Source organism: Eublepharis macularius, chromosome 5 (genome assembly GCF_028583425.1).
Source record: "Eublepharis macularius isolate TG4126 chromosome 5, MPM_Emac_v1.0, whole genome shotgun sequence".
Classification (NCBI taxonomy): domain Eukaryota; kingdom Metazoa; phylum Chordata; class Lepidosauria; order Squamata; family Eublepharidae; genus Eublepharis; species Eublepharis macularius.
Genome location: NC_072794.1, coordinates 87,965,506 through 87,992,603, shown reverse-complemented (window position 1 = coordinate 87,992,603; position 27,098 = coordinate 87,965,506). Strand labels below are relative to the sequence as shown.

Below are 27,098 nucleotides of genomic sequence, written 5' to 3'. Positions count from 1 at the left end.
CAAATAACTTTTATTGTTACTGCTTCTTAGGAGAGATCTCAAGTATCACACTTTTTGCTTACGTGAAACTGTTCCAAACACTCACAACTAGAAAGGTTAGGGAATTGATGGAAACCAACACCTATAAAAGCTGTTTTCCATCTTGAGTAAGTTTTTGCCTGAACACCTGACTTCAACACCACATAAGATATTTTGGCTCCCAGAAAGGTCTAATTGCGTGTAACATCCCATGACTTCACATAGAAATTCTGTATGAAAAAAGGCATGCAACTGGATCAGTGGAACTAGGTGAATATGGCAATGTGGGGTATGTATAGGTGAAGATCTAACCATTGCCTTGTGTCTCTAGTTTCGTGCAAATGACAGCCTGGGAATCCACTGCCATGAATTCTGGTTTACAACTGGGGCAGAGGGGAGGCACAGAAGGAAATTATGGTAACAGTATTATACCCAGCATCTGAAGCTTAATAGAATCTCTAGAGTATTTAACAAGGAGGGTTTCCACACAGGTTTTTTTCATCTGCTTCAATTTATCCCCTGATTTCTGCATGCATTATTTTTTTTTTGCCTTTAGTTTTTGGGGTTTTTTTTCCATTTCTTTCCTCTTCTTGGAGACCACTTTTACCCTGAACTTCTTCCTGGAAACCAATGTTTCAGGTAATTTTTTCCTCATGCATAATGTTTCTTTCAGTTTTGTTTGTCCCACCCACTCCCACCCACCTTCAACCCACTTTTCAAAGACTGAACGTTTATCATTATCAAACTACTCCTTTCCCCCTTTCTCCTTCCCCTCCTGTTTTTGTTCTCTATCTTCTTTTAATCATTGTTTTCATAGTGTTATATTGACCCATCATTGTAACAATATATGCTGCAGATATTCTCAGCTTTCAATTTTTTTAAAAAATAAGTCTCTAGCCCATTCCACTGCAGAGATATAGCTTTTTACTTTTATCTCTACAGGAGAAGGGGCTAGAGACTTGAGAAAAATTAAAGCTGGGAATTCAGGAAATCTGCTTTATGTATTGTTACAACAGTAGGTCAATATAACACTATAAAAAGGTGATTTTAAAAAACTGCAAAAGCCCAGGGGGCTCAGAGAAGAGGGGGTGGCCACTTTTAGCACCAGAAATAGCAGCGCAGTTTGAAAAGCACATAGCCACTGCTTCTCCAGGCTCCATCCCAACAGTGGTTGGTTTTTCCTGCCAGTGCTCGCCTCTCTGCCTTCTACCTCTGGGTCAGCCCAGGCAAGGGTCTTTGGTTTGGACTGTGGAGGGGGGGCTTAGGTATGTGTGGGTGGAGCTGCTCCCCTTTTCAGCTTTCTCATGCAAAGACTTTCCCATCTGTTCATTTTTTAACTTTAAAAAAAAATGCATCCCTTATATCAATATAGCATTATAAGCAACCTAACCTACCTGTTGTGATGATAAAGGAAAGGAGAACCAAGTATGCTACTCTGAGCTTTTTGGAGGAAGTGTAGGGCAAAAATTTAATAGATAAGGTAGAATATGAGAGATCAAATTAAGTTTCAACTTTAAACTCTCATGAATGTTGTCAACTGCCATAGACACCTGTCCAACTGTCCCCTACGAATGTTGCAAGGAAAAAAATTAAAAGGCTTCCTTTTTCCTACATGGATTTTCAATTCCGTGATCTTTCTACACGGATTTTCAATCCCATGAACTAGTTTATTTGATTTTTTTTTAAATGGAAGGGGGGGGGGAGACTTTAACAGTGTCTTCTTTATGTACCGGACTCATCTAACCTTTCTAAGGTACTACTAGCCTGCCTCTAAAAAGAGCCCTCTCCACTTTTCCATTTTAAAATTAAATGAATATTATTATTAGGTTATCCATAAAATTATTAAAATTATGAAACCAAGGTACTGTAAAAACAGCACACAGAGCAGTTTTTGTCTGCTGATCCTTAGAACCAACATACAAGAAGAGCTGCAAACCATCACATTTTACAGGTGTGCGAAACCACTGGCTTTACTGCAAATACACAGTTGCTTTGAACCACTGCCAGCAGAAGGGATAAAGAAGTTAAATATAGCAGTAAGGCAGACATTTCAGCAAACAGCTAAGTTCACATTTTTGACGGAATGTTTAAAATTAAGATAATCATAACCACTTGCAGAGTTTCTGCAGTGAAAGGACAATCCTGGTAAATGAGCAGATTAAGATTTTACATTAACTGCTTTTCTATCACAGATAAATAAATATGGCAGACCATATAAAACATGATCCTCATATTAACAGTACCCTGTTGAAGTCCCACATGCATATTTTGATTGATCAGCTGCTTTTTGAAAAATTATAAGAATCTGTTTTTTCCTGAAAATTTTTTCCTCATGGTACCAGAAATGAAAAAGCAGCAACCTGCAAAATTTCAACAGTAGAAGGTCAATTTTAAAAGTTGTCAAGTTTATTGAATTTTTACCAGCTACCACACTATTTTAAGCATCAAGCAATAGTGCAGCTTCTGTTAACCTCAGCAAACTGGGATACCTAGATGGGGAGAGAAGACTTCATCATTTCTAAACATGGCAAGACCCTTTTCCTTTGAAAATACTCCAACTCATAAAGCACAAAGCAAAACTTATAGCAATATCCAGTTATTGGCCAACTGCAAGGCAAAGTAGAAAAAGGTGTTTAAGTTGCACAGTCCTTTTCCAATGTTGACTAGCACTCCAGTTAAGATCTTTCCAAACCCTGCTCTCCGTGCTCTTGCCTACAAGGAGGAAGAAGGTGGCAACCAGAGGCAGCTTCTTCAGTGGCATCACCTCACTTTTAGAATGCCTTTCCTTGAGGCTCACTTAGTGCTTACAGTATTATTAGGAACCAGGCCAAACATGTCTTTTCAACTAGGCTTTTAACTGAAGGCACCATATTCTTCAGCAGATGCTCTTATGGTTTGTATCTAGGGCTGTTTCATCAATATTATTTTATGCTGCTGAATATTGTTTTTATGCCAATGGCAGGTTCTTAGTACTTTGCTGTTTTTAAATACTGATAAATTTTATGCAATTGTCTTTATGATTTTATTGTCATGTTGTTTTTAACCTTCTTAGCCATCTCAGGCAGTTCTCTGGAGAGGCAACAGTCATTTTCTAAACAAATAAATAAAGAAAACACAAAAGTACCACCAACTGAACAGATAAACATATTGGAATTATTAAATATGCTAATTCAAATTTAAGATAAAAGCATTTCTAAAACTTAATGTTACAAAAACAAGGTGCACATATTTCCATCTTATCTTAACATTAAACAATCCCACAATAAATTGTACCCCCCTGTAAGAAATACACAATAACATTACTTACACAAATTCAGTATTAATTTACAAAATTGAAAATTAAATCCCTGACTCCACAATTCTTGAGGTAGCAAAGGTAAAAGAATGGTTGCTCTCATATAAGTCAGCCAAGCAATTAAGGTTCTCATCTGAGGCCCTGCTGTAGGTGCCCTCACCTTCCAGACAATCCACTGGATATTCTCTGTAGAGGTGTCCCAGTTCTAGAACTCCTTTCTCATAACTGCTCATGGCAATCTCCAGAATCAATTCTTAAAAGGCAGGAGGTCCATATATGAAGTGGTTCCTCAAATGGATGCTACAGTACACTCAATGAGTTTCACTGTGGGTTCAGCAATTTTTTTGCTGTAGGATTTTAACATCTCAACCTAAACCTTCCCTTCAATCAAAATCACATCACAGCGTGTAAACAATGGAAGAGATATTACCATTCACATTCCTGATTGGTAACATTAACTTTTCCCAGCACATCCTTAATATTTTTCTATTTTAATATTAAAAATAAAACACTTACCACTAAATCCCAGTTATTTTGTTCAAGTAGGGTGATTGCTTCATCAATATTTTCTATACCAGTACATGCCTAAAAATGAAGAAAACATGAGTCAGTTAAAGATGTGTATCAATAAATACTATTTGGGAGGGGGAATTAAATAGGATGTAGCCATATTCAGCAATATCAAAGCCCCTTTTAATCTAGAGTGGTTTAATGACAGCTGAAGACAAAAATTCCCATTCCTAAATTTTGTCAGACTGTGGCTTATTAAAAGTTGCAATCCAGACTATCTCTTGCAATTAGACATGAGTCGATTGGTTCCAAAAGATTTTACTGAATTTTACTGATTGGTGCTTGATGTGCTAATCTTCTCTGCAGGGCTATTGTCGGGTATAGAGTGTTTTGTTAGCCTGGTGTTTTTCAGAACTGGAAACCATGTTCTGTTCATTCTTAAGATTTCTTCTTTCCTGTTGAAGTTTTGCAGAGAAGATTAGCACATCAAGCACCAATCCATATGCAAAAGAACCTCCTCAGGATACAGTGAAGCCTCCGCCATTAGCATTCCACACCCTGGGAAACTCTTACAGGATGACTCAGCTCAACCCCACCCCTCCTGAGTAGATATAAATGACCTGCCAACATCTTTTCCACACTGTGACACTGAGAGATCTCTGTCTTTTGGTGCTACACCTCTGAAGATGCCAGCCACAGCTGCTGGCGAAACGTCAGGAACTACAATGCCAAGACCACGGCAATACAGCCCGGAAAACAGACAACAACCATCAATATTAACTAGGTTGGCCTGGTATGATTATTAAGCATTTATACAGTGGTTCTCACTGTACAGTTTCTTAGGCTGAAAAAAATAGCCTTTTAACCAATGATTGATTTCAGCAGCAAATGTAAAATTAACAATGAGCTATGGCCAATCCCAGCTCCATGACAAGTATACCAGCAAAATACCCATATTTGTGGACACCACCTTGAATGCCTCAGCTGGAAAGGGAGTATGTTTTAAAACAAAAAGGATAGACTCAAACATTCTGCATTTGAGCAGTTACATTGTTGTGTGACAATATCATCATACTCGTTTTCCCATTCCTTTTCCTTATACAGAAAATGTTTTAAAAGATACAACTACAGGTGCACTCACAGACAGAAGACAGTGTCTGCAAAAGTGTTCCTTGCTGGAGAAGGAACCAGTGTGACATGCACAGTACCCTCCCCTTCCCAATGCTGGAGATCCTTGTGCATTGCCTACATAAAAAAATTAGCAATAGCATCAAGTAGCTGTTAAGTTTGGGGAGCTGAATGTATTTCCTCTATTACCCTTCACTACCAAAGAGCTCAATGGCAAAAACTCTTGATTTTAAAAAAGGATATTTGTGCACAGTCTCAGCTATCATACATGTTTTAATGGTAAAATATTTCTGTATATACAGTAGTAAACATTTTAAAGATTAATAATCTGAAATAATCACAAAATTGAGTTGGTATAAATTCCATTCTGTCAACAAGAAGTGACAGGCAAAGAAAGATCTGTAATCTGAGAGAATAACCCTCCGAGGCTCTTCACCACGTACACAACAAAACTCAGCATTCTGTCCCTTGCATCAAGCCATTCTCAATTCCACCTACCAGATATTTTACTTCTAAGAGCCATTAAAGCTAGTGTACAAGGAATGGGTGAACTGTGATTGTCCATACTGTAGCTAGTTGTAGTCTTGCAGGTTCAAAGAAAAGTAGTCTATAATGGAAATAAAAAAGCAGAAAGCAAAATCTAAACATTCTGTTCCAAAACCAACCTACTAAGAAGGCTGGAAGTCTGTTTAACTCCCCTATAGAAAGGCAGGCTCCCCTAGAGAAGGGAGGCCAAGAACTCATAAGATTACGTTTGTTCCAAATTATAGAATAACTTTTCCAAAATTACTCTTTCTAGTTAAGTGCATTGACAGAGCCCACATACAATACGAGATGCAGGCTACTATCTTTATCTCATAAAGGAGCACGAGGAGAAAAAACATTACATTTAACAGTATTAGCAGTAAACAAAGCCTTCCATTGCATTTTCCTACCACCACCTGCTCCTTTTGCACTATAGTTAGAAAGTTTCCTCCAACAGCAAGTTATATTTCCTCAGCAAAATACCTAACACTCTGTTTACTGAATATTAAAGAAACAGATGTACATTACTCTTCATTGCCCTTGGGGTTGCCAGCCTCCAAGTAGTGGCTGGAGATCTCCCAGTGCAAGCAGTCAGCCCGGCCTCCGCCATTTTAATAGCCATTTTAACATGGCTGCTTGTGATATTAAAAATCACCAGGCCTCTGGATTTAAAATGGCAGCTGTATTGCCACCAGAGGACCTCCAACAGTTGCTGAATCCTGCCTGGGAGAACACGGTATGAATGGAATGCCGCACAGGAATGCAGAGTGATTAAGAGGTGATTGGATTTGCAGTCCCTCCAGCCCCAAAGCAAGCCAGTGCAACAAAGGTCTTGCAGAGTCATCCCCACTTAACACATTCCTTTCCTTTCTGCCATGATGAGATCTCTTGTCCATGACTGAGGAGCTAATCAAATGACATTCATAAGTATATACAGTCGTTCCTAGGAAAGTACAGTCCCCACCTAAATCCATCAACTTAGCTCCGGTGGACTTCCGGAATGGCAGCAGTGAGAGTCAGTTGTGTCTGGGGAGAATTCTTCAAGACATAATCTGTCTGGGGCGGGGGGTCCAGAGGCTTTTGGACTCCTACAGGGGAATTTGGAGAAGACCCCTAAGCCTGGGATGCTATTTGGAGAGAAATTCTTGGATGCAGCCGAGAACAGTCGCTCCAAAACAAAATCCTTTCGCTCAAGATGACACGGAACCATTTTGGTAATCAGCTTCTAGCCTCCGGTCTAAGCTTTTCTACTTCAAATTGCAACAACTTTCTGTTTACAACTGCTTTAGATAACCACCTTTGTGTAAATGTGAATTTCTCCAATTAGTCCTGAATTGTTTTGGAAACTGACTCTATGGCTTAAGTAGTAGACACTCTAACCTTACTGATTAGAAAAAGACGACGCTGGGGATTTTGTATCGTTAACTAAAAGATTCCTTCGTTTAGAGGTGTCAGAGATAAAGTTAAGTATGGAAATAATTTGATAAGATGGAATACTTTGCAAGATAACAACTAATTGAAAATTGCTGGTACATATGATTTAAGACATTGTGGCTCTTCTTGTCTGTGTGCACCTATCTATTTCTGCTATTCCAGTGGTGCTACGTACTGAATTTGCAAAGGTTGATGGAGGAGAGGGAGTGAAATTAACATCTTAGACTTATTGGAGTTGTGAGCTTTAAATATAGTTTTAAAAGTTACTGGAAGGGGGAACAAAAGAAAAGAGAAAAATCCTTGCTGCCCATTTGTTTTGGAAAGAATCCAGATTCCTGCCTCCCCCATATATTGAAAAACTGTGTACGCCACTGCAGCTCGTCTGAAAGTAACCTTTGGGATTTTTGCCAATTCTATGGTGAACTTCGCTTTTTGGTCATCCACTGCCACCTGTTGGAGAAGGACTGACAATGGAAATGGAAAAGTCTCTGAAGTGGACTATATGCTCAGCTATGAGACAGATAAACAGCACTTTGGAAAAAGTTTTAAACCAAGTTATTAATTTGAAAATGGAAATGATGGAGACAAAAGACATAATGAACAATAAGCAACTGCAATTCAGGGAAATTCAAGAGGCAGTAGATGTGAAACTGGAAACTGATATACAAAGACATGAAATGAAAGCCCCTCAGCAAAAATTTATATGGAATAAAGGACCTGGAAAGCAAAGAAGAGAGATAAAGAAGAGGACAAAGGAACTCTGGGATGACGTGAATAAAGGTAAATGGCAAGATACTCGGCTAGACCTCATACCTCAATTGCAAGTTACTTCAAATTACATCAACCAATATTGGCTCAAGGATTCGAATAACTTAACTACAATCTTCAACTACCAAAGAAAAAAAACTGAAAATTAAACTGAAAACATACTGGGGAAAAAAGAAGAAAACACAAGTAAGGCACCCATTCCTGTAAACAACAAGTTAGCTGGAACAATGATGACGGATATTTGAAGATCAAGATTTAAAAACTATTAGATACACAAATACAGTTATGGCACCCATCTCTGTAAACAATAAATTAACTGAAATGATGATGACAGATATCTGAAGATCAAGACCTAGAAATTATCAGATATATGCCTGTGAAATAGTATAAAACGGGAAGTTAAAAAAAACTTAGGAAATTAATTACAAGAACTTTACCCTTTGGGTATAGAAAATATTGTTAAGGCATCCAGTTTGTAAACAACAAGCTTAGCTGGAATGATGATAATGGATAATTGAAGATCTGGGAAGTTATAAAAACTTAGAAAATTAATTGTAAAAATTACATACTTTTGGTATAGAAAAATGATACTATTAGTATATGTTGGAAAAATGTAAGAACATAATATTCTGTGTGATATGCTTGGGATGAAATGATAAAAAGAAAGAAATTAAAAGAAAATAGATTAGACAGATGCTATTATGTGTTTAAATAAATTGAGGTAAAAGGTGTAAGACTACCTTAAGTAAATGTTGAGAAAAAATAAAATCTAGGCAGTAAAAAGAGAAATTATACTAAGCTCTAGACAATTTTTTAAAGGCTTATATAGAGAATAGATAATATTAGTTCATATATATATATATTATTCCATATTACATAGACACCTACATTTCTTAAGACAGACCCATTGGTTATTGATGTATCCCCCCAAACAAAGATTATAAAGATCAAGAGAGATAGAGGAAATGGCTAGACGGTAGAAAGTACTTTATAACTCAAAAGATAACAAATGTGAACAACAATGATGAACTTTGTTACTATGTAAGAGGTATAAGGAACTATATATTTTATTATAAGTATTATAATGTACTTATTAAGAAGATTGAAGCATATATTAGATGCTATTGTAAGCAGAGCAACGTATAGAACTTCCCCCCTGTGTTTCTCCATGTATTCTTGTTACTTTGATTTACTGTACTTCCCCCCCCTTTATAATTTGTGAAACCCTTTTCCTTACTATTTGAAACGTATACCTAAAAAAACAATAAATATTATTTTTTTAAAAAACTTAGCTCCGGTGGAATTCACTAACAAACTATCCCTTTTGTGCAGCGCTAGAAGATGTTTTGCATTTACTTTTACACACCCGGCAGCTGCCGATCAAGGTAATCAAACCTTTTGTCAAACCCAGAACTGACCATTGGTGCCTTTGTTCTAATGGCTAGGTGGGCCACCTCAGGGCATATTTTACCTATAAAGGTAGAGCCCTGGCCTCATTCAAATTGTGCATGCTTATCGGATCCAAAGCACTGTTCCCTTGAGGTTTACCCTAAGCCTCTTGTTCCCTTGGCTGAGAACACTGGATGTTTGAAGCTCTCCCTCCGTGGACTTCCCTGCTCATTGGACAGGTAGATATATTTGCTCCCTCTCTCTATTCCCAACTTCTGGCTAAGCTTCCTAGGACTCTGTGTGTGTGTGTGTGTGTATGTGTGTGTGTGTGTGTGTGTGTTTTGTTCTTTAATAAAAAGTTGTTTGATGTTAAGCACCAGCCTCATTTGTTCTAAAGGAAGGGACCCCGTAGAAATTGGTGAAAGATCCCTGCCTCTCGTATAGCTGTCTTCCTTGCTTGCTAATTCCCCCCCACAAATTCTCTTACTCATAAGGAGACCAATTCCAGTAACACCAGAATTATAACTGATCTCCAGGTCATGGAGATCAGTTCTCCGGGAGAAAATGGTTGCTTTGGAGGGTGGACTCTATGGCATTATACCTTCTTGAGGTCTCTCCCCAAATCCCTCTCTCCTCAGACTCTACACCCAAAATCTCCAAGAATTTCGCAACCAGAAGATGCCAGCCCTAGTTACCCTTCATTGATCATCAATGATCATGGTGGGACCCCAGCATCCTGTTTAGAGTTGCCAACCTCGAGGTGGGGATTAGAGATCTCCCAGAATTACAACTGATCTCCAGTTTCCAGAGATTAGTTCCTCTAGAGAAAATGGCTGCTTTGGAGGGTGGACTCTATGGCTTTATACCCCACTGAGGTCTCTCCCCTCCCTAAACACTGCCTTCCCTAGGCTCTGCCTCCAAATCTTCAGGAATTTCCCATCCCAGTTGGCAAACCTGCTCCTATTGGATAAACATGTGGTAGTGCTGGTGAGGGGTTCCTTTCAGCTGCTGCCCTTCCTGGGCAGGAAAGATCTTGCCATTATGGAACATGCCCTGGCAACATCTTGATTAGATTACTACAACATGCTGTACCTGGCGCTGCCCTTGAAGACTGTCCATAAGCTACAATTGGTACAGAATACTGCAGCCAGAATGTTGATTAGAGTAAGTCATTGGGACCATATCACTCCATTCTCATTCCATCTTCACTGGCTCCCAATTTTTTCCAGGCTCAATTAACAGTGCTAGTATTGACTTTTAAAGTCCTACATAGCTCCAGGCCAGCATACCCAAAGGACTATATGAACCTACCTATCCACTCCCATATGAACCTACCCATCCATTCCAGTCATCTTTGAAGGCCCTGCTTTGGGTGTCCCTGCCATCTGAGACTAGACTAGTTGAAATTTGAGAAAAGGCCTCCTCAGTCATGGTGACAAAACTTTGGAATTTCCTCCTCAGGGAAATTCATCTGTCCCCCTTTATCACTGTCATTCGCCAGCAAGTGAAGACTCTTTTGTTCTTTTTTGCGTATCTCCCATTAACTGTTAGTGATCATCCTCCCTAGTTGTGTTGTTATGTGTGTTTATATGTTTTTACTGAATTGTTTAAATGTGTAATATTTTTAAATGGTGTTTTAGTGGCTTAAATATTTAATGTTGAAATGTTTTAACATTTTGATTTTTGCTGCCTTGGGGATTCTATTTGGCTGGAAAGGCAACACAAAAATGATTTAAATAAATAAAAAGATCTTCATCAAACCATATTTAAGGGTGCAGTTTATACATGGCACTTATACTGCTCTTTGGCATAGAATTCTAATAACTACCAACTACAACTTTTCCATTAGAAAGTAAAATGAAACAGAAGCCAGGAAAAATGGGCCACGCTGAAATGATGCTGTCCATATGTATATACCCTTTGTAATAGCAAGGGGGAAATATTTTATAAAGAAGCAAAATTGCTTTGAATTTGTGTGTCTGTTATTCAGGGGACTCTAACAGTGCAATCCTAAAAAGAGTTACTTCAGTCTAAGCCCATTGATTTCAATGAGTTTAGACTGGAGAAACTCTACTTGGGATTGCACTGTAAAAATTTATTCAAACCAGTTGTTTAATTTAAAGAATTCTTCATGTATACCTCTAGCAAGCAGAGGTGCCTGGAGAAGGACCTCAGATGCTGAACTCTGCTGTATATCTCTCCATATACCCTGGTTCCAGACAATTTAGAACTTTAAAAATAATTATCCACACTTTGAATTGCACCCAGAAACATACTGGGAGCTAGAGAAGATTTTTAATGACATAATAAGCAGATTGTGGTAAACAATCTAGCCAGAACCAGTTTATTTTTTCAAACGCTTCCCAAAAGAATCCCCAGGTATCACACATTACAGCAGTCAAGCAGGAATGCATTAGAGCATGGGTAACTATAACATGATCACTGTTTTCCAGGGAAAGGCACAAATGCAATAGGCTTACTAATTGAGCCAGGGAAAGGCCCTCTGTTCCACAAATGCTACTGCATATCTAAAGGATAAATAAGCATCCCCAAGCTACAAACATGTTTTCTGGAAAAAGAGCAACCTCACCCAGAACAAGTTGAATACCACCTCAGTGGTCAGCTGAACCACCCCACCAGTAGCACCAGTGTTTTATCTGGTTCTGCCTCAGCTTATTATACCCCATCTGAAAAAAAGCTAAAGAAGAACCAACAGTGTTATACTCTCCCTTGTGTATCTTCTAGCAAAAAACATACATCAGAGTGAAAGTGCAATCCTAAGAAGTTACACCACTCTAAGATACAGTAGCCAGTTTCCAAGCAAGGCCTTAAGATCTCCCACAAATACAACAGATCTCCTAACTATAGAGATCAGTTTCTCTGAAGAAAACAGCTGTTTTGGAGGATGGACTTTATGGCATTATACCTCACTGCCCTCCCCAAATCTCCAGGAACCCTGTTCTAAGACCATTGGCATCAAAAGCACTTGCAGTACTGTAAGCAGGTCAAAAGACAGAATAAAATGGGTCTAAATAAACTACGTCATCCAAGAATGTCTGGAGCTAAATAGTCACCATCTGCTTGATTACCTTGCCAAAGAGAGGAGACTGATAACTAGTCAACAGACAAATCACTAGGGCCTAGGGAATTCTTTAGAGGTAGTCTCACAATCTCTTCTTTCAAATAAGCCAGAACCAGCCCTACTCTCAAAGAGGCATTAACTCTCACCCAACCACTCTCCTTCCGCTGTATGTCATCAGCCATGATGGGCAAAGGGAGCATACAGATAGAAGGCCTCACTTTTCCAAGAGTCTTGCCAGCATGCTGGGGCTTCAGTTTAGGGACTCGGTAAGAAACAACTTTGGACAGCTGGATTAGTCCTCCAAGATAAATTATCTTTACCAAAACTCAAAACATGAATCAGTGGAGAGCACTGGATCATGATCTATGAGACTCAGGTTGAAATTACCACCCAGCTTGCTGGGTGACTGTGGGCCACTCACACTGTCTTAACTTAATCTACACCTCACAGGGTTGTTATAAGGATACTATGGGGAAGGGAGGACCATGTATGCTGCACAGGGTTCCTTGGAGAAAAAGTGGGATAAAAATGTACCACAGGAGACTCCACCACAGTCATTCTCCTCTTAATCACTAATTTTAAAAAAACAGCTTCTAAGAGGACTGATTCATATATCCCCACAAGGGCCGTTTTCACACTACTTACCTTGCCTTGGAACGACCTGAAACATTGCGCAAAAAACGCGGAAGCTCACGTTTTCTCGCACGAGATTTGCACGACATCGCGCAAGAAAACTTGATCTTCCACATTTTTTGCACGATGTTTCGGGTCGTTCCGAGGCAAGGTAAGTAGTGTAAAAACGGCCAAGAGGTTGCTAGCATAGGCATGCAGAGTGTATTTGTCACATCATTATCTTTTAAAAGGGCAAAAGATTCTGTAAAAAGCAATGTGCAAAGACACTAAAGAAACACATTATACTCTTAGCTTACTGCACACAGATGAGACCAAAATAAAAGTAATAGATATTTTGTTTTCCTCAAAGTATAGGGCAGGAGCAGAGCAGAAGCACTGGAATGTAGCACAAAAGATGTTAGCAGCCTTCAGCCCCAGTGTGAGAAGTCAGAGCCCTGCACTAGTGCCTACATGGTTGTTGTGTAGTGGTGGGGCAGCACAGTGACAAGTACCGGATTATGAATGCTGATTGCCATAACATTGGGCTGCACTGAAGATGAAAAGGCAAGGGAGAGGGTAAAAAGTAATGCCCAAGCATGTGTTTTTTCTTTGACAGAGGACAGCTGGAGAAATTAAATGGGGGAGGGGGGATCTAGTGAGAAATGCATTGAGTAGGTTAATTTTTAGGACAGAGTTGAGAGGACAATCTGGAAAACAAAGTAATCTGTAAACGGAACAATTCATTTCAGTATATATGGGATTAAGGAGAGACAATTAGGTTTAGTGTTGCATGAAAAGATTCTTGCTGGGTCAGACCAAGGCCTACCTACCCCAGTATTGTTTTCAAAAGTGACCAGCCTGACACATCTGGGGCATAAAGGTAAACGGCATGTCCTTTATTTGTCCCTAGCATTCAGCATTGCATATGGAAGTTACATTATGATTAATGCTATTGATATTTCCATATCAGTCCAGTCTTTGGCTGCTAATCTGTTTCTGGGCACAATTCAAGGTATTGGTGTTGACCTTTAAAGCCCTATATCGTTTGGGACCAACATACCCATTCTCTTATGAACCCACCTGACCACTACGGTTATCTTCAGAGGCCCTCCTTTAGGTGCCCCCACTTTCTGAGATTAGGCAGGTGGCAACCCAGAAGAGGGCCTTTGCAGTAGGGGCACCAAAATTCTGGAACTCTCTCCCCAGGGATATTCATCTGTTCCCATCTTATGCCAGCAGGTGAAGACTTTTTGTTATTTGGTGTTCCCTCAGTAATCCCTCCTTCTCAACCAAAGTTTTCATGTATTTTAGCTCGGGTTTTAATTGTTTTAATGAGGAGTGGTGGTTAAATTGTGGTTTTATGATGTATGTTTTGTCAGCAGTCTTGGTGGCTCTTGTGGGGGCAGAATGATGGGACGCACATTTTCTAAATAAATATTGATAGAGCTGTCCTCCTTAAATTTGTATAATCCTTGTTAAGTGGTATTTCTAAATTGCCTTTCATTTGTGCAAGTATGGAATTTACAAGAGCAAGTAACTAACAACTAAGCATACCATGGCACTGCAGCAAAGGAGAAGTTATTAGATTTTGTATTAGGGGACTCTTTATCAATTCTACCTATGGCTCATACTCAGTTTATGGCCAAGAGCAAGTTAATTGATTCCAACTAGTTCACCATTCCAAGAGCAGCCAGAAAAATACCTCTGGGAAGCTTGCAAGAAGGGAATGAAGGAATCCCTTTCCCATGTCTATTGCCAGCACCTGGTTTTCAGAAGTATATTCGCTCTTAACATGGCTGCCTTCATCTAAGTGTGCCAGGCAGGAAAAGTTGTGGAGCTGTGATGGGAACATAAGAAGAGCTCAATGTCCATCAAATCCATCATCCTGTTTCACTTAGTGGACAAACAACTGTCCTGGAGGACTTAGGGGGCAAGACCGTCTCCTTATGTTTCCTCCTAGCAGGGGTATTTACAGATTTGCTGCCTCTAAATATGTAGGCTCCCTCAGTCACCAAGATTAGTAGCTACTGATGGACCTATCCTCCATAAAACAGTTTTCTCTACCTACTTTCTCTATCCCTTGCATAATTATGTAAATTTCTATCACATCCCTTCTTAATCATTTTTAAATCTAAACTGCAAGTGTCCAGACTCATTAGACTTTTCTTGGCAGTAAGGTGCTCCAGTCATCTTAACTGCGCTCGTCTGAGCTTTTTTCCATCTCTGCAGTATCTTCTGAGATACAGTGACAAGAACAGTACATAGCATTCCAAATAAGGCCACTCTATAGATCTCTATAGGGGTTTTACATTGTTGGCCATTTTATTTTCAGTTGCTTTCCAAATAATCTCCGCTATGGAGCTTGCCTTTTTTTACCATTGCCACTTACCAAATCAATGTTTTCATCATTATCCAGTACAACCCCAAGATCTCTTTCTATCTCAGTTTCTACCAGTTTAGACTGTATCAGCATGCCTTCCAAGTTAAGATTTTTTTGCTCCAGTGTGCATCTGTTGCACCAATATAGATAAAAGCACATGACAATAATCAATACTGAGCAATACTAGGCCAAGCACTTGTATTCTAGATGAATTTTCAGACTTTGCATGAACCGTCTTTTTTGTATGTGTTAGGTAATTCTAACAGGTGTGCTTTAATCTTTTGACAGTTAATTAAAATAGTGGACTCTATCGAGATTAATGTCCCTCTATCAGAGATTCAACCAATGGTGATCTCTCAACTTAACTTTTTCTGACACTTCTCAGAGATTTATAGTTTTGTTTTGTAAGTTTGAGTATAACGTAATTTTTTACTAATTGGAAGGTTATACAATAGAAACTATGAATATTCAGTGAAGCATCAAACCAATTATCATTTGTTTGTGCTGTCATGTGAATAGACCTTAAATATTTGTATATGATAACTTATAAAATTGCAAACTCAGATAAAATGACAAAGCTCTAATGAAAGAAATCTCTTAAAAGAATTTAGGTGAGAACTTATTTTTACCTATGCATTTCATAGAAACTTTAATTATGTTAAACTTGGAATTTATTAAGAAATGTTAGCAAACTTATTTCTTATTACCTTTCTTATTACCTTTCTGTGTTCTATTTTTATAAAATTTATATTAATAACCATTTATATTTTAATTACTTGCTTCATTAAAAAACTAAAGTGTATTTTCAGTAAAGTGAAATAAACTCTAGATAGGTGTCTGTGTGTTTAATAAAAAGTTGCAAAGCAATATTAAACCCTATATAAATAAATGTACTAATAAACACGTGGTTCAAAGAACTTATCAATTTAACAGGTCTAAGAACTAATTGCTAAAAGCTTTCCAAAAGAAAAGATACATCTTTCTTTTAGCTAGTAAAAGCTTAGTTTCAAACACAGGCAAAAGCTCGTTACACATCTCCTTACACTTACCTACACTGAACCTGTCACATTGTTGTCCACTCACCCAATCTGGAGAGATCATCTTGGAATGACTTGACAGGTAAGATAGAACTAGGGAGACACAAAGCAATGCAGCTATAGTGCTGCAGACATTTTCCTATGCCACCGGGGCCCCCGCCCATATATTTGTTGATGGATTTGGGCAGGATTCAGGTATTCAGAAAGATGTGAGAGACACAAAAATAATGTGCATTTTGAATTCCCAGAGGGGGCTCACAATCACCCCATATGATTGTGAAAGTCAAAAGGGGGAAAAATATCAGCTGCAACTGGAATCTATTGGGAAAGAAATTAGTTTTATCATGATGTATCATAGGTTGTAAAATACCATAGATCACTTTTCTCACAAAGTAAAAATATGGCAGTCCTTATATTAATCTCTGGAAATTAATTTCATGGACTAAGTAAAGCATCAATGGAAGCCAAATTAGGTTTTCTTCCTGTCTCGGTTTTTTAAGGGGCCTTTTGAGATCCAGTGACCAGAACTGTCAAGGCTGTAATTGTAGGACATTTTGGAGGTCATTGATACACAGGGTTGACGTAAGTCAGAAGCAGCTTGATGGCACATAACACACACAATGTTTCATACCAGTTTTGAAAGCTATATACTATTATTATGAACTGTCAACTAATTACAAAACCCTTTCACAAGACTTGCTTAGTGGTCTGATCACCTTGAACAAGATAGTCATGAACTCCCCCCTCCTGCTTTTGACACTGTATTGTTGAAGGCTTTCACGGCCGGAGAATGATGGTTGTTGTGGATTTTCCAAGCTGTATAGCCGTGGTCTTGGCATTGTAGTTCCTGACGTTTCACCAGCAGCTGTGACTGGCATCTTCAGAGGTGTAGTACCAAAAGACAGAGATCTTAGTGTCACAGTGACACTAAGATCTCTGTCTTTTGGTACTACACCTCTGAAAATGCCAGTCACAGCTGCTGGTGAAACGTCAGGAACTACAATACTAAGACCATGGCTATACAGCCCGGAAAATCCACAACAACCAGCTTTTGACACTATTGACCACATCATTCTGAGCAGGTTGATAAAAAGGGTACTGGAGGCAGTGCACTCTATTAATAATGTTCTTGAGAGGAACCAGAAAATGGTACTGGGGAACAGAGGCTCAGACCAATCATATTTATAAAATGGGGTTCCCCAAGGCTCTATTCTATCGTCCATTCTATTCAAATCAGCATTAAATTACTGAGGCAAGTCATTTGGAAATTTAGTCAAGCATCATCAGTAAGCTGATATGCAATTCTATTTTTCTGTTTCAACATCGTCAAGTGAAGCAGTTGGTGTTCTTGATAAGTGACTGAATAAATGCCAGTAAACTGAAGTTCAGTCCAGACAAGAAAGAGTTATTGTTGGTTGTTTCTATATCAGATCAGGAAATGAAGGTTCAGCCTGTTTTAGGAGAGACTGCATTCCTATTGTGCACAGGTGTGCAGTTTAGAGGCTTTGTGGCATGTCCTTTGGCCAGCTTTAACTGATGTGCCAGCTGTGGCCCTTCTGTGAGAAAAGTGACTGGCCAAATTTATCTATGCTCTAGCCTAATCAAGCTAGACTGCTGCAGTGCCATCTATGTGAGGCTGCCTTTGAAGTCAGTTAGAAGCTTCACAAAGTTCAAAAAACAAAAGTAAGATTACTACTTGGTATAAATTACAGAGCATATATTTCACCTATGCTAGAAGATTTCTGTTGGCTACTGAATTGCTTTCAGCCTCAGTTCAAAAGGCTGGCTGTGCCTTTTAAAGCCCTACATAGTCCTGGGATAAGGTATTTTAAGCCCTGTCTACTCTCCTATAAACATGCCCAATTACTGCAATCATCAATCTGAAGCCCTACCCCATTCTGAAATATTTTGCGTGTCCCTAAAAGACATGGCTGTTTGTGGCAGTACCTCAATTATTGAGTACCCACCCCATAAGTATTCAGCTGAAACCAAATGTGCTCATTTTTAGCACCAACTACAAACACACTTGCTTACTCACATGCGCTGTGTTGGTTATGGCTCTTTTGTTTTTAACAGGACTTTTATACTTTATACTACTTTTTTTAAAAAAAATTGTTTATATTGATTTGTAACTGTCTGTAAGCCACCTTTAGTGGAGGGAACGGGACAGAAGGGAAACTGAGATGACAGAAAATGTGAGGTGGGGTGGCGGAGCTAACTTTCAACCTAGAGGAATAATTACAAGATACTTGTACCTTGTAATGTTAAGCAGAAACAGATGTAATGTTAAGCATAAGATGATCTTGTGCTATCACAAATCCAAACTGGATGTAGCTTGCAATGAAGTGATTACATCAGTGCTCATTCCATTCTGCTGTCTGAATTCCACAAGTCATAAGCTTTGGCACATGCCTCAGTCAACATACAAGCAACCACCAACACGGGCCACACAGGCAGGAAAAGGCAAAATGGACCCAACTAGGGGAACTGTACATGTGTGGATGGGGCACTATACATGTGACTATGGGGCCTAAAGAAAGTATAGTCTGCTCTCAAAAATACAGGAAAAAATTGCATTTCAACTAAAAAGACCAAATCCTATCAGACCTGTAAGTTGTAAGAAAGCTGACCCAGATCCTACCTCCTTCTACTAAACTAACAAACCTGCCAACTATTGAGATAAATTAATCAGTAAGAATTCTTCTGGTTCTCCATCTTCAAAAACAAAGCTGGGGGTGAGTATTCTAACCACACAAACATTTTCAAATCTCATTAATTTCAATGGAGATTTCAACACATGCTTCAAGCTAATCTAAAAAAAATTAAATCAATGGTATTTAAGTACTTAATGTTTGCCTTCGAAAAGATTATAGTTAGTTCCTTTTTTAAAAGCATGGGAAACTTGACTGTAATGTGCACATTCTATCTGCAAAGTCAAAAGACCCAAGAGTTACAGCATGTAACTTTCCAGGCATCTCAAAGCCCAAAGGGTGGGAGTGATGAATGGAAGACTGATGGGAAATACTGATATACCAAATTTAAATGTTATTTTCAAAAGTCAAAATGCACGGCAATGATTGCCATATGTATTATACAGTCTATTTATGAAGTTGCTTTAATTTTTTTTCCAAACAGCAGTGTCACGCTTTTGCTCAATGGCTCCTTGGGGGAAAGAGCACCCATCAGACAGTGTTCCCCCCCTTTTGGCCTTGCTAATCATCAGCTGCCATGAACCTTTTATTTATTCTCATTTATACACAAGCAGTACTATCCTTTTGAGTTATCATTCCCTTCTCTAGTTTGGGAGCCTGTATGTTGGCCCTGCCTCACATAGGGAGAGGCTCTACCTGGAACTATTCTCTGATGCCTGGTCCCCTTTGCCTCCAGTCCCAGAGCTTCTTTCTTCCTTGGGAGCTGTCTCCTCTCCTTCCTTGAGCAAGCTGCCTGCAAATAAGGCTTCCCCTGGTCCACTCTTGGCAGCTTCTTTTCCTTGTAGCCCTTCCTTCCTTTGCTCCAGCTGGGCCCACCTCTTTGAAGGGAGGCTGCCCCACTGCTTAACCTCACCCCCAGCTGTTTTAAACTCAGCCTGGCCAGTGGTGGCACAAGGTCCATGTTTGACTCCTGCAGCCTCCCTCCTTCACAAATAGCTATAAATAAGCACCTGATACAAAAAGGCAATGTAAGTGACAGAGAAATTAGAGCACCTTCCCTACAAGAAAATGCTTTTAAAAGGAGGCTTTTTAGTTGCAAAAGAAAATTAAGGGGAGATATTTGTACAATTAAAAGTAGTACAGAAAAAGTGGAGCAATAACTTTTTCTCCCTCTCCAATACTATTACAGTTTGGAATTGGGATACCATATTAAACTGATGGGCAGTAAACAAAGTATTCTTCACCCAATGCTTAACAAATGTATTTCATTGCCACAGGATGCGGTGATGGCCACTGGCTTAGAAGGCTTTCAAAAGGGCCTTGACTTTTTTACAGATCCATCTATGGTTATTCATCTTGAAAGCAAAATGGAATCTCCATGTTCAAAGGGAGTGTGGTGGGGGACAAGAGCAGGAGAGGATAGTTACCTTCATGTTTTTCTTATAGACTTCCCAAAAAAATTCTGTTGTTCACTGATCTTGATAAACTTTTATTCAGATCCAGCAGGACTCGAATAGTTATGTTGTTATGGGTGTTTGTATGTCTGTATGTGTTAATGGAATTGTTTAAATATTTTATATGTATCTACTTTTAAAGGCTGCTTTAATGTTTTAAATGTTTTGATGATCACTGCTTTCAGGATCCTATGTTGGTGGAAAGGCAGCACAGATAAGTTTTAAATAATAGTCTTACTGAGCAAACATTTGCAGATATACAGAGAACCCCTAAATTTAATTGGGCTTACTCTAATTACTCTCAAGAACTCTCACGTAAGGGTTCATAAGAGTATAGCCTTAATATTGAAGATGGAGCTGCTAAGGTGTCAAAAGTACTTAAGCCTGTATTCTTCTCTCATTTGCAAACAGTAAAAACTTCAAGTTAAAATATTTTGGAAAACAAAATGCTAGATTATATTGTTGAGGTTTGGAGATCATATATAGACCTAAATGTTATGATTATCAAGGAGAATCTGAAAAACAGTTTCTTTTTCTAGAAGCATTCTGAAAGAAGCAATCTCATAATGTAATTAAAATCATTTTACTGATAATCTGTAAAGGAAAAAAAATTTTTTACCAAGATGTCTAGTTTTTCCCATATCAATCAATGCTGGGAAAGTAGGATTCATAACTTTATGTTAAGTATATTAGAGGATTTTACATATTGGTTTGATATTCTTATTAAAAAATTAAAACATCAAACTCATACAGAGCTGGAGCAGGGGCTAACAAAATAGCCCGTGTTGATCAAATACAACCAAACAGCAATTTATACAAAGGCATAAAACAGGAATACTGACAATGTGTTTTGCTTTGTGAGCGTGTTTTGCAAAGGAATGCTATACAAGCCACAATGCTTTAACTCAGCACATTCCTTGTTCAGTTAGCAAGAGGAACAAACATCTCAGGATTCCCACATGGCAACCCACCACATGGTAATACTAGAAGGTGTAAAACCAAAACAAATAGAAGGACCTTACTCGAGTCTTAAAGCTGGTACAAACATGGCAATTTGAATATACATCAAAACATACAGTCAGATTACATCTTCCTGCAGCCATGAACACACTGAGATCTGGATTCAGCTCTCACCAGTAATTTATTCAATAAGGCTACAATCCTACATACTGTATATGTACTTTGAAATCAGTGTCACTTTCTTCTACATATATGTGGATGACCTTGAAGGAAGTTTAGCTTCATTATCTATAAAAAAGGGAATGATCTACTGGAATGAGTTCTGAGGATTAGCAAGATACAACTCAAAATAACACTACATGCATTTAAAAGACAGGTACCATAAACTTCCAGCAGTGCTTGGATAAATTGCTTCCCAATTCTGATCCAAAACACAATATCCATGATTGGGGGGGACCACAGTTTCAATAATACAGATAGGTCTTTCTGTATATTTATAAGGCATCTGTTGCTTTGCTTGTCAGCACATTTATCCAGAGCTTTAAACGTTTTTAAGTAAAACGTTCTGGATAAACAAATTTTTAAATACATTCTTATGAAAAACTCACCTCAAAATCAGCAATTCAATCAAAAGTTTAGGTCCAACCAGAACCAGACCCAAAGGCCCCTACTCAACTAGAACATTAGAATATTAGAGAGAGACTGAAGATTTTTCAACATAATTATCAAATTTTAGCCCCTATGAAGTGTGATTTTGCCATGGCCTCTTTGCTGAAGCTAAATGTCATATGCTGTATTATTACTGCTACTCATGAATAAGTTTTCTGTGGGTATATGAAGATGTTTTTTCATATATAAACAGATAATAATATAAAAAATTATTTCCATGGAGGTTTTATTCAAATTTCAAGCACATATCTGACCATCACATGGTGGCTCTTGATCCTAATCCATTTCAATGAAACATCCAGTCCAGTGCTATGCATGTTTGCTCTGAAGTTCAATGGAATTTGCATGTTAGTAAATGTGCTACAGATTGCAGCCTTACATTTATTTCTGTGTGATGGGCTTCATCCACCCTTCAGAGATAAACTGATTACTACAGTACTATTAAGTGTATTTGGAACTAAAGTCAATCTTATATCTGGTAAAATGAAAATACCTTTTATGTTTTCAATGCAACAGGTTGCTCAACATAGCTATTTTTTAATGAAAGAATTGTTTTTGTGAAATCATATATACTCATACACAACAAAACAAACATTTAAAACAGTATCACAACACATTCTTAGAAACTGGATTTTAACCTGATATGCATAAATCAATTTAAATTTAAGCACAGTAACATATGAATTGAAATATTGATAAAAGCCTCAGAATTGTAATGATCATTTTTTCCTGAAAAATAATCGAGACTGATACACATGTGTAAGTGCAATACTAGGGGACACTGACTTTCATTATTATATTTTCCCTGTTTCTCAGTCAGACAGTATTTTACACAGCAATTAAAATGTAATATGATAGAAGATATCTTCACAGACAAAAACATGATACAGGCCTTACACTCACACTTATTTTTTTAATTGTAGATTTAAAAATATATACAATGATACTCATATTTAGAGTTTGGATTTTATCAGAGAGACAGAACAGGCTAATGTTGGCAAACAGCCTCCGATAAGAAACTGCCTTACTTGAACTGATATTTTGGAAAAATAATATCAAAACACCACAAAGTAATGCACTCAACAGGTGAACTCAGAATCATATTGAAATACCCAGTATCATTTTCACTGGGGAACAGAGATGCATTCTGGGATCAAAAATAAAACATTTTAAAATCAATTTCAGTTCAAAAGGCATTGGTGGAGGTTTCTTACACCATATGTTTCCCTCTTTCTTTTAATTTATTCCCTCTTATATCATAGTTTGAAACAATTATTGTCCATCGGAATATTGGCAATGACAGCATCTTATTTTCATCTATAGTTATTTTCATCTATAGTTATCTATTTATTATTTAAAAGCTTATATAGTTGGTCAGAATGAACCAAGAACATAAAGGATAAAAATCTAAAAGAACAAACATCCATACACCTTTGTCTGAAAATATTTTTCTTTCTAAAGAACTAAGATCATTAAAATGCCTTACTTAGAAGTGAAGCAGCTTTTTATTATTTGTGCCACCTGGATAACTGAAGACTCGATGCAACTGAAAGCAGTTTCGATATTATTTTTAATTCTACTGCTCTTTTAGAACAGTGTTCACAATTCCAGGACTTCAGTCTTCCCTCAAAAGCACAAGAGCCAGAAAAAAAGGGGAAGGGGAAGGGGGGAAAGCTGATAATGAGTTGAACATGGGGGTGGGGTGGGGTGGGGGTTGAAATTTACCTGAAAGTCAGCCAGTATCATTTCTCTATCCATGTTGGACGCCATTGCAGCCGGTAGCGTCCCCTCCTCCTGTCTGAACTGTGCACCTGGAGGTTGCTGCTGGCAAGAACTGGGCTCAAGGGGGTTGGGGGGAAGAAAGAAAAAAGAGGCTAAGATCTCATCTAAAGCTCCAAACTCAACCAATTCCTCAGAGTCGCTTCCTAGAAACACCCTTTCTCCAACAAATTGCTGTCCAGCGACGGAGAAGGGGACTGGGATCTGAACGGTACAAGGCAGCAGGCAGCCCTTCCTTAAAAAAGGAAAGGAGGCTCTAAGACTGCTTCCTCCCTGCTTTGCAAGCGGCTGTCGCACATTTTGCCTGTCATTGAGGTCGCAAAGAGACGCTTTCCGGCCGCCACGTGACTAGTTCTCCTGTCAAGTGCGTGTGAGAACGAAGACTGCGAAGCTATTGCTGGTTGGGACTGGTTGTAAAGCGAATTGATCTGTAGTGCCTTTTCGCTGCATCAAGCAAAGTGGCCTGAAATGGTGCAGAAAAAATAAAGATTAGCTGCGGGGAGGTTTTCTTTCTTGTAAGGGAAGGGGCTATGGAGGAGCCAAGTAAATGGTTTCAGCGAAGAAATGAGGCTGGTCGAGGCACTGCTGAAACGAAGAGAAGGGATTGTAGCAGGGTTTTGTATCGCTCTCATAACGCTTACTTGCTAAATGCTTCACGGCCTAATGCCTCTGTGTTATAGGGTATTCCTAGACAGGGGGGCTTCTGCACTACGAAGAATCTGGGCGAACAACCCAACCCTGTTCATGTTTATCGGAAGTAAGTAACTGCTACAATTCCGTATAACTGAGTAAACACGCATTGGCTTGACTAATTCTGTCGGAGTTACTAACAAGTGAGTGTACCTAGGATCGATGCCTTTTGGAAACACAGGTGGTGTTATTTCCACTCATGTGTAGTGTTTATTACCGTGTGAAGAGCTTTCTGGTTCTTATTTTTGGAATAGATCCGAGAATAGCTTATTAACTGCAAAATGTCAGGGAGGGTCCCCATATTTTCTAGAGGAGTTCCCATAACTAGCTTCCTATGAACAATAATTCCATAGGTCATCCCCCCCCTCCCCATAGAGAGGTAGGGAGCGTTTCCAATTGAATTTCTATAGATCTGCCATAGTTAAAGGGGCAGCAGCTCTTCCACAAAGTGGAATTTATAAATGTGGCAGTGGAACACCACATGAAACCCACTCTTATGAATAAATTTAACATTAATGGAGGTGTCTCATCAGTGCCATACAGCCAGATACATCAGTCTTTAGATGTGTTCCTAGCACTGTGGGAATCTATATTTTCTTTCCAGATCTTGTGAATGGTTAAACCTATTAAATATTACTGAATTTATATTATCTCATGACCTAAATCCATGCTGAGCATTTCACAGGATTCACAACCTTGATGCAAAAAGTCAGCTTGTAAAAAAGGGTCAGGCAACCAAAGAAACTATAATTTTTTTAACTATTATTCCAATTGAAAGAGAAGATTAATGAGACAGTAATCTCTCAATAAACATGATCACAGAGAAATCAGAATGATTTGGGAAACCTGCAGAGCAGTCCTAAGCGCATTTACTAGGGTGTAAGTCCCATTAAACTCAGTAGGACTTATTTCTGAGATACATAGACTCATAAAATTGGAAGGGCCCTTACAGACCATCTAGTCCAACCCCCTTGCCAATGCAGGAACAGCCTAAAGCATCCCCAACAAGTATTCATCCAGCTGCTCCTTGAAGACTTCCAATGAGGGGGAACTCATCACTTCCTTCACCAACCGATTCTACTGCTGAATTACTCTTAATGTGAAGGTTTTCCTAATGTCCAGCCAGTACCTTCCCTCCTGTAGTTCAAACCCATTGTTTCAAGTCCTATATTTTGTTGCCAACAGGAGCAGCTCCCTTCCCTCCTCTGACAGCCTTTTAAATATTTAAAGAGAGCAATCATGTCTCCCATCAGCCTCCTCTTCTCCAAACTGAACATTCCCAAGTCCTTCAGTCTTTCCTCATAGGGTTTGGTCTACAGGCCCCTGATCATTGTGATTGCTCTCCTCTGCACCCATTCTAATTTGTCCAGATCCTTTTTGAAATCAGGCTTCCAGAACTGCACACAATACTCCAGGTGGGGCTGACCAACACAATATATAGTGAGACAATGACATCCTCTGATTTGGGTGTTATGCCTTTGTTAATATACCCCAACACTGCATCTGCCTTTTTTACTGATGCATCACATTGCCTGCTCGTATTTGGCATCCCATCCACATATATCCCAAGCTCTGGTTCACACACAATGCTACCCATGCTTAGGATTGCACTGCAAGTCTCCCAAGTCAACTGCTAGTACTTTGTTTATTGAATAATTTTCTCAATGGATGAGATGGAGTCCGCTATTGAACTTTGGGTGACTTCTGCAGTTACAAAAGTAATCACATACAGTATATCCACATAAGATTCAAAAGCAATAGAGGAATGCCACCTATGTTTGGAATGGGATGTTAAATGACCCTGGCTCTGTGATGAAGGGTGGAGCAAATGACTGCACTTGTGAAAGATTTTTTAGCTATATAAACGTACAACTTCTACATAAGTGTGTCAGAATCCCCTCCCCCAGTGTTGCACATTCCTGTTGATACGGCCATTCACAGACTGTGACTCAAACATACTTTGCCTCTGAACATGGGCAATCTTTTTAGCTATTGATGGCACCAGAGCCAAAGGAAAAATATTCTCATTCCCATATCCAGACTTGGCCCTATGAAATTATTAATATACTTTAAAATTTAAAAAATAATATATTTCAGCATTACATATTGATTTTGTTGACTGTTCTGTTCTAAAGATTAGCATACCATCTGACCTGGCTTTGATATGAGATTTTTATACAGCTGAGGGATAGAAAAATGAAGGGGGCAAGCCAGCGCTTAATTTGAGTTCACAATCTATTTTCAGTTCCAGATCTCAAGTCAGAGATATGAAGGAACAATAAAAGATCTCAGCATGCTTTTTCTCCTTCAGTGAATAGTCATAGCATGCACCCACTACATTAGGACTGGAAGGAAAGTCTCAAAACACTCAATATTGAAAGTAAGCACTGGATAACTGCATCTAAAGTTCAGTGGTTGTCAGTATATACATTTGCTGCATATATAGGGAAGCCATATGTATCTTCCATTCCATTCCACTGCAAGGCCCTCACTGCAAACACACAGGCACAGACAAATACAAACGCATAACCCCCATAGCCTCTACCCAGAAAAACAATGGCCCAGTTGTCCAGTGCCAGTTCCTGGGCCAGGTTGAGTTGCACAGAGGGGAACCTGCAAGAACTTGCAACAGGCATCTCATTTTCCCCTTTATCACCTTCCTGATACTGTTTTCTCTTTCCTTCCTTCTGAAACCACTATATCCTCACCCTTCTGTG

The 27,098-nt window shown here is 38.8% G+C and overlaps 1 protein-coding gene across 1 annotated transcript in view; it reads right to left on the bottom strand.

Moving 5' to 3' along the window:
- FAF1 (Fas associated factor 1) overlaps positions 1 to 23,950 on the bottom strand; it is a 403,775-nt gene extending 379,825 nt beyond the window's left edge. The window contains exons 1-2 of the mRNA XM_054980952.1: positions 23,638 to 23,950; positions 3,830 to 3,898 (exon numbers count right to left, since the gene is read on the bottom strand). Coding sequence (XP_054836927.1) covers positions 3,830 to 3,898; positions 23,638 to 23,682 — 114 coding nt within the window. The 5' untranslated portion in view covers positions 23,683 to 23,950. The remainder of the gene's footprint in view (positions 1 to 3,829; positions 3,899 to 23,637) is intronic.
- Positions 23,951 to 27,098: the final 3,148 nt, after the last annotated feature.